General features: G+C 36.5%; 1 protein-coding gene across 1 annotated transcript; it reads left to right on the forward strand.

Moving 5' to 3' along the window:
* The first annotated feature begins 417 nt into the window (after positions 1 to 417).
* On the forward strand, positions 418 to 8,352 carry LOC137963925 (uncharacterized). The gene is made up of 11 exons (XM_068811157.1): positions 418 to 623; positions 774 to 857; positions 1,433 to 1,528; positions 1,608 to 1,683; positions 1,759 to 1,866; positions 1,981 to 2,069; positions 2,156 to 2,260; positions 2,544 to 2,681; positions 5,670 to 5,775; positions 6,124 to 6,329; positions 7,972 to 8,352. Exons 1-11 carry the CDS (start codon positions 540 to 542, stop codon positions 8,038 to 8,040), a joined length of 1,161 nt encoding a protein of 386 aa, XP_068667258.1. The 5' UTR covers positions 418 to 539; the 3' UTR covers positions 8,041 to 8,352.
* The last annotated feature ends 761 nt before the right edge of the window (positions 8,353 to 9,113 follow it).

Here is a 9,113-nt window from a genome sequence, read left to right on the forward strand (position 1 = left end):
ATGCTTGTTTGTTTAGTTCAAGATTGATGTAACATTTTGCGTTCATTTTGCAAAATTTTAAATTTTTTTAGATTAATATGATAAATAAAATATTCAAAATTATCTTTATTTTAAATTAAGGTTGTGACCTACATTAGAATAAATTTTATTATACATGAATATTGGTAATAAGTATTAATTGGCGTTGTTATAAATTTACGATTAAGTAAAGTTTTCTTTTATTTCTAATTTTCATTTCTAAACAAATCGTACCTTAAGCATTAAAATTGCAAAATAGATTTATCCTAATTTTTTTAATCCTTAAACGCTTTTGAAATTTATTTATTTATACATCTAAGCAAATGGAGTGCAATAGATTTTAATTTTTTTTTTCCGTATCTGGCTGTAACCTACGAGATTTCAACACCTAATTTTCGTTTCTTTCGCGTATTTCTATCTCCGAATAAACGCGGCAGTGTTTCTCCGGAGAACAGATGATCGTCCGGGAGCATATATTAGCAAAACCCAGATTTCCGTCCAGAAGTGCAGAAATTCTCTAGATGCGCATGTCTCCTATGGGTTCTCATCGTCTCATCAGTCACCGTCTACTCGTTTTCATTTCTGCTCTCGTCGTGGTTGTTGGGGTTTGTTTCTTCTCTTACTTGCCCCTGATTTTTCACTGTCTTAATTAAAATGTTTGCCGAGGATCAGGCTCATGACCTGTTATTGCCTTTCGTGAGGGATAATGTGGATCTGATGTTTTTTCTTTTGTTTCTTATTAAATTCTCATGTAGGCTGAAGCCTCCAATTCTGTTATCTTCCTTGATAGTCTCAACCATCCTCACCTCCGTCATCGGTCTGCAGAGCTAATCCATGGGGTATTTATATATTTCAATTTTTTTTTGTTCTGTGGTTTGTTATTGAGGTGGACCAACTCACGTTCTCAAAAGATCCACCTCCACAGCCGTTTTTGGCTTTAAGCTTTGGAGTTTTTTAATGCTTTCAGAGTGCTCAAGAATTTACTTTGCCGAACTGCTTACGGTTCTGTTATTCATACCGAGTATTTTTCTAAATATGTGAATGAACAATAGAAATGAGTGCTGCGATTTGATTTTAATTTTGAGGCTTCTAAGTTCGTTTTCTCACATCATGTATTTACTTCAACAACTAGCTCCTTTCATTATCTCCATCCAATTCTTTTCCTTTTTTTTTTTCTTGGCTGGTTCATGTTTTCTGTTTGTCCGAAAAAATCTATTTCTTTTTCTTTTTAGTTTCCCTTCGATCTTTTCCTCTTCTATGACGACCTGGAAGAAATATGCCAGTGTTTTACGCTATATAGTATTTTAGATGCCGGTGCAATTTTTTTTTTTTTTTTCGCCTATTGTTTCTTGCATTCATTTTCTTGATACTATTGATATCTGGAATCTGACTGCTTTTACGAATCTTGTGGCAGCCTGATATGATTTCATCTTCTGAAGTGGCAGCAGCTGTATCCATCTTGCTTGGCTTTGCGCCACCAGTCTCTCTTTCTGCAGAATATTCTTATAAGGTCTAGTCATTAGCTGGTTGTAAACTGTTCAGTATGCTATTTACTTATCTAGTAGAACTAATTCATTCCTTTCATGCAGTTGGATAAGCTTCTTGCACCAAGTCCATTTGATAGGCCTCGTGCTGTTTTCATGGTGGAAGTTAGTGGAACTGAAGGTTTGCCAATTTGATTTCTGGAACTCTTGAAATAGGTCAATTTTGTGCCTTGACTATAGAATTTAACCTGTTCAGATCCAGAGCGAATTTTGGAGTTGCTTGGCTCCCCCATTTCTAAGGTTGATGGTCTATTGACCAGCAATGCTCTTCTTGATTCAAGTCAAGTCAAAATCCAACTTCCAGGCAATTACTACTAAATCTGTATCTTTTGATGTCTTTTTCCATTGAAGTAGCACAGTTAGTATCTTCACTTGTATCCAGCTGTTGATTGAAGGTTCATGCTTGAAATTTTTGCAGTTTCAGATGACGTTTCTGTAGTCTTGCTTGATGAACCTCTTGACCAAGAATGTGATGCAGCTTGCGTTGACAAAGAACTTGATGATTTGGTACAGGCACAATTGCACGTTTATGTTGGCAGTATTACACTTAGTTTTTAATTCTTTTATCTAATATTCTCATTAAATTTATGCAGGCAAAGTTGCTAGGTGGATCATATGTAGGTTCCCTTGGGCAGTTAGATGGGGAGTTGATTTCTCCCTTGTCTAGTGGCTTGTCCTTTAATGTCCATGTTTCAAAGGTCTATTCCTATTTATGAAATCTGTTATGATTTTTTGCTTCCGTGAAAGAAAAATTTAATTTCTACTTGCTATTTATCTTCAAGAAACATGCTTCTACCGAGACATATGATTCTCACAATGTAATTTCATATAGATTGATACACTTGGGAGTGTTTTGTTTAAATAACAGAGAATGCTTTGATTATCTGTTCTCTTAGACAGTTCAATTTTTTTTCCCTTCCTCTAAGAATTTTTTTTAAAAAAAGACAACAGAATGTGATAAAAGTTGTATCTGTTTTGCAGAACGCAGACATGAAGTTCTTACTAGGTCTTGTCTCTTTTGTCCGTGGTGTTAGAAAGGCATTAAATATGCACCAAGATTTTTCTGCTGGTGTTTATAAGCCAGCAGAGCTAGTTACTGGCAGTTTCAAAGGAATTCAGGTGATTACATCTTGTCCACTGAAACCTTTTGTTTCACTCACCTTGATCTTAGGTATAACTGACTAGTGTCTTCTTCCGTTCGTACTGAATTGACAGAGAGAGTAATGCATGTGTCACTGTTCTGGGGTGGATGGACAAAGGAAAAATTATGTTACCATAACACATTGGAATGATAAAAATCTGACCATCATTTAGCATGAATAACAATAATATTTTTTTTAGAATAGTGGGACGGATAGTAATGATAATTATATTATTGTTATTTTTTTTTATTTTTTGAATGTTGAGCCCCCTTGCCCTAGTGACACTTGAACTCAAGGCTCTATTCAGAACCTTCCATGTGGCTGTTGGGCGAAATGCTCAACCCCTTCAATGACTCTTATTTTTTTTTTTTTTTTTGATAAAGATGCAATTCATTAAAAAGGCAAAAAGTTACAAAGAGATAGGGAACAAATCCCTAACAACAAGATGTTGAAGAGAAACTCCCAGTTTGGCAAGCACATTTGCTGCCGAATTTGCAGATATCGGAATGTGAGACCAAATACAAGAAAATAATGTGGTAATCGCTAAAATCTCTTGGAAAATTTCCCAATGCTTCCATGGCGGAAAAGAAGTGCCACGGCCCCATCCAATGACTACCTTGGAATCCCCTTCAATGTGAATTGGGCCACTACATTTATCTTTGAAAATCCGGAGCCCGTTGAGAAGACCATGAAGCTCTGCAGACGTTGAGTCGGAGATGCTTAATGGACCCGCATAAGAAATACATTGATTGCCAAATGAGTCCGAAATCACACCTCCGAAACCTGTGATCCTTGGATTGCCGAGAGAAGAACCATCAAAATTCAATTTTAAGTATCCAACCTCCGGGGGCGCCCACTCTTTCATAACTTGAATCTTGGTCCTCAAATGCATCCTTGCTAGGTTGCTCCAGTTTTCACGAATGGAAGTGCCCTTGAAAGAGCAGGAAGTTTTTTTCGTCAGGAGCCAGGTGGATATTTGGCCCGTCACTTTTTCCGCTACACTTTTCTCAGATTCAAATTTAGCCTCGAACCGCCTCCTATTCCGTTCATTCCAAAGGCCCCATGGCACAAAACTAACACATGCTGATAGCATTATTTTACCGAGCCCAGGAAGGGGATAGCAAATGATAGAGGTCCCCAAACCTTCCAAGAATACTGGCATAATAGCAGGGTATGGCTGGCGGATTCTTCTTCAATGTTACAAAAAGAAGGACATAGTAGGTCTATTGAGGGGTGACCCCTTCTTCGAAGCACATCCGCTGTAAGGATCTTATTTTGGCAAGCACTCCACATGAAGAATTTTACCTTTGGAGGGCAACAGAGACACCACACAAAGTATATATCATGCTCACTTTGTGTTGAGTCCTAACCATTAATGTGTCTGTATGCAGATGCAACTGAGAATTTGCCGCTTTTGTCAGGCCATTATATTAGCTTGTCTGCATTAGAAGGCCTCATCCTGACATGATTCAAATAATCCAGTAAACGGCTTGCTTCCATTGCCTCTGCATCAGAAAGACTCCTTCGGGGATGGAGACTCAAATCACCCCCCTCGAAAGCATCTGCCACTGTTATCTCCCTTTGAGTGGAGATAAGAAATAGACTACTAAAAGAGTTTTTCAACGGTTCCTGTCCTGTCCACCAATCGTCCCAAAATTTAAGAGACCTGCCGCTGCCCACAAAGAATCTACAAGCTGAGGAGAAATCTGGAAGAAGTAAATAAAGAGATCTCCAAATTGAGCATAGCCCTCTCCGATTTCCCCCCGACATCCACCATAAAGAATTCCAGCCCAACTTGGTACGAACTATATCCTTCCAAAGGTTTGATGAATTTGTGTTAAACTTCCATATCCACTTAAGAAGCAAGGCTTTGTTCATTTCTTTTGATTTCTGAATCCCTAGTCCACCTAATTTCTTAGGCAAACATACTTCATCCCATCTAACCAGGTGATATTTAAAGGAGTCACTCAAACCTCTCCAAAGGAATCGTCTTTTCAATTTATCCATGGTTTTGCATACCGACGATGGGCAAGGCATAACGGATAGCGTATAGTTTGGGATGCCAGCAATACATGACTTGAGGAGTATCAGTCTACCTGCTTTGCTGAGGAGCCGCCCCTTCCAAGTTGCTAGCCGGGCTTCAATGACTCTTATCAATCATGCCAAGTGATCTTATGAAATTAGAGTTCTCTTAATTCTTTAGTCTCATTCTGCTTTCCTTTTAGTGGGATGAAGGGGATTGACTTTTCAATTTACTACTAGAGTTGTGGATTGGACCATTGTTGTTGTTTCTTTTGAAGTCTGGGTTCAATTCTTCCTGGTTCAATGTTCAATAAATAAATATATCAATAGTTTACTAAAATGATTACACTGTATTCTATTAAATGGTAGCCTAATTTCAGTCAAAAAACTGAATGAGAAAGGGGAGGAAGTGACCACTTGAAAATCCTCTTAACTTCTGGTTTTCTTTGGTCTTATACTCTTAAACTGTTGTTAGTAGAAATTCGTTTAGAGAACAATCCTTCAGAATTGGTCAAAGAGCTACAATGAAAGGGATTTTTGTCAATGGAATGATAAATTACGAATGATAGACTGAGGACCTTCCATTTCAAAAAATAGACTGAGGACCTTGCCATATTGGAGTTTAGATTTGTGAAAGACATGGTCCCTACTTTTTGTTGGTCCAGTATATGTCTTATTTAGTTATGAGATCAAGCCAGAGCCAGATTTGTTGCATTTTTCTTTTCAATCTTTTTGGCTAGAGATACAGGACTAAAGGGGATAGAAAACAAAAAAAACTACTAGAATGTAAGAGAATTAAAAGATTATCAGATGAAGCATGGCAAATGGCTGTGAAGGCTTTAAGCTTATTTATATATTTATTTTTCTGGCTGTCATATCTGAAAATTCTCTTAACATATATTAATGATAGTAGCTACAAAGATTAATTAAATGCTCGACACAGGCTTTGGAAGAGGAATATGGACCAGTTGGTGTAGCTGAGCAGGGAATGGAAGTCTTCCTGGCAACACTAAGCAAGCTATTCGGCTCATTACAAGCAACCTACCATGGTAAATTTCTGCATTCATCTATCTTTCTTTGGATGTTTGCTCTAAAAGTTCTCTTCCTTACATTGAGAGTATACCAAGTGCAGAATGAAGCCGTATTATGTAGATCAGCTCCAGAATAACACTGCATTGACTCTCTTGAAATTTTAATAGCCATTAATTTTGTTTAGTTCAGTTATACTATGATTTTCAATGTGATCTTTGCAATATCTTGTATGATTTTTGAATTAATCTGTCACTGAATTTGATGCTTCTGCCATTAAAGGAAAAAAAGAAACAGATTGTTGTGAAAGTGAATTCATCTCTGTTGTAGTTTTGTAGTCTGAAAGCTTTCTTTGTTTCTTTTCACAGGACAAATTGTTGGAGTTGTCTTATTTAACAAAAAGCCTTCTTCCCAGTCAGAACTGATGTTGAATTTGAATATACCTGAAAAAATTCCGAGATGGCTGGAGGAAGTGCCTCCAGTTGATGTGAGTGCCATTGTAGTGGCAAAGTTGGTTACACTTACAACTGCTTGGATATCTGGCTTAATTCTTGTCATCTCAATCATCATTGGGGTAAGAGAGGACGCTGCATCTTTTTCTGCCACTGGAATGTTAGTTTCGTTTTCTTTTTTGGTCTTGAGTTAACATGGGGAATTGGATGCTGAGCACATAGACAAATACATGCATAAAGAATCACATGAAAGGACACATGGGGAAGTTTCAAGAGGTCTTGAGAGTCTCACCAGGGTGCGTGTGTAATCAATGTTCCGAAAGATTTTTTTTTTTAGAGATGTACAAAATTATACAACCAAATATACATGATTTAACATGCTATTAAAAATTTGAGGGTTTACATAATCCTAAATTACACATTTAATTTAGGATTTTAAGTTTGGAAGTTATTATCTGGGTTTAACTAAATATATCTATGAGCCACTCTTATCATCTTGTTGCTCAAAGTTGTTAATCACATAGAGATGCTAATAAGGTCAGATGGTGAATAAACGGGACAAATAAATTGGTCTTAATAATAAAAAATTGTGCTATACCTCACTTGTTAACATGGATCGGCTGAGCTTTTTCCTGAGTATCTCAAACTTTGATTAGTTTACTAAATCTTGTCACTGAACTGAGCTTTACAGACTTAGTTAGATTTCCTACTAATCCAAGCTAATCTGGTGAATCGGAGCGTCTAGAAGCAAGTGTTTCAACTATGACTGTATCTGTTAGAGTTAGTGATTCTCCTCCATGGGTTAGGAGTTTTTCCTGCATTTGCAAGAATGATGCATTTTATGTTGAAGAAATAGTCACAATCTCTACCTAATCACTTCATGTGCTGTCATAATCAATCTACCTCTTTAAGGGGGTAATGTTATTAAGAAAGCTCTCTAAGGGACCGTTTGTGCCACCATAAGAAAACAAAACGACAGGAAAATTATTTTTTCTTTGAATAATTTTCTCATTGAAAAAATTTCTTGTTGGAAAACATTCTCTTTGGTCTGTTTCCTTGCATTTGAGTTGCCTTAGGGAAAATTAGTTATGGTGTTTGTATTTATGTTAGAAATAAAGTAGTTTTTTTATAAATAATAAAAGCAAGGTTAAAAGTAAGAGAAAACTGGTAAAAAACTACTTTAGTGTTTCTTGGTTTATGTTTCCTATAGTTTCCTATTAGAGCAATAGGAAGTTCATTTTCCTATCTTTTTTAACATTTCTTAAAGGTAAGAAGAGTCGAGAAGAATCAAGAGGAAAAATTTTCAGTCCCCAAAATGACACAAATGCTGGGAAATTTTGGATAATGGGAAAATTTTTTTATGAAAATTTTTCCTATACTTTCATATTGAGTTCAAAAATACCCGAAGTTGCTAGATATATGATTCAATAAGAGATAGATGGTCTCTGCTGATCATCTGAGGAATATTTTTCCTTGAAGTTGCTGGACATATGATTCAATAAGAGATAGGTTGTCTCTGCTGATAGTCAGAGTAATATTTTTCCTTGCCAATGTTGGAGCTTTTTGGCATTCTTTTTATTTTTGTGCCTATCTTAACTAATGCCAGAGATGTTGATTCTCTAACCTGCTTCAATGATGTGCTCTTGATTTTGTAGCCTGCTTCAGTGATGTGACTTCTTGATTAAGTACTAAGCTGTCAATGGTTTCTATTGTTTAGTTATACTTGTTAAATTGGTGATTTATTTATTGATCTGGCTTCTGTAGGTTGTCTTGCTGATAAATATGCCACTCACAAGGGACACGCTGCTTTACTCTAATGTCAAGCTTGACTGAGTGCAGAATGAGGGTTTTTTTTTTTTATTTCCCTGATCACCGAAAGCCACGGGTATGAAACCTGGTTCTATGGCATCAGGTCCCTCGTATATGTATTTAGGCTAGAGCCTTTGATGAAATTGGTGCTTCCTCGAAGTGTTGTATAATTTGTTGCGATTCATTTATTGTCTGGTACACTGTTTTATTAGTGGACATTGCAAGACTAGTAGTGAAAATAAACCGGCAAAACTGCCCGATAAAGCACCTGAGTGGTGAGGGTCTGAGGGTAACATGTCGCAATAGATGTTTGTTACGAGTTCAGTTTTTACATGAGTTCCTCCTGTGAGAAACGAAGCATCATGATTCATGCATGCATCATGGCTTACCGAGATCCACGAATGCCCTCTGATGTTGAGGTTACACGCGTCAAGGCTGAAAGGAACAAGAGGCCATGGAGAAGTCATTTCAGCAACAAGAGTGGTCAGCATTGCTAGATTTTTGATGGGGAAGGTGAGAAAGAGCCTATTTTGCGTTGCCTTTCTTGTATTCTTGATATAGTTTATTTGTCGAGATATAAACCGAGTAGTTTTGACTAGAAGATAATAGAGAGGACCTACTAGTGTGAATGTAAGATACACAATCAGGCAATCCCTAATTGCACTTTTATTCAATCTCTTTTAAAGGGTTCTTGTTTTTATAACACAACTAAATTCTAGACTCGGGACTTTACATGGCCAATTTTTTTAGGATTAAGGTTCTACAGAACTTTTGTAGAAAAAAATTAAAATTATAAAAGTAAAAGTAATACACCTTTTTGGAGAGATAGCCTTGCTCTCAATTAGATCCAAGCTCTCAAATCTTTATGCATACGCAGAATAGGATATAGAGCTTATAAATGAATAAAGAATATAGAGAGACTTTGAAAGAATTAAAAGAATATAACAAGTTTTTTCTCTTTTTAGAACAAAGCATAGATGAGGCAAGAAAATTTTCTTTTAAAGCTCTTGGATACTTAGGGACGTGTGTATGTTCTCTATTTATAATGTAGGATTGAAAAATAACTGTTGTGGAATGTGTGAGAAAGTCAACCTTGA

Source organism: Aristolochia californica, unplaced genomic scaffold, assembly GCF_029961685.1.
Source record: "Aristolochia californica isolate CCGP_79_NKW_82.1479 unplaced genomic scaffold, dmAriCali1.0.hap1 SCAF_4, whole genome shotgun sequence".
Classification (NCBI taxonomy): Eukaryota; Viridiplantae; Streptophyta; class Magnoliopsida; order Piperales; family Aristolochiaceae; genus Aristolochia; species Aristolochia californica.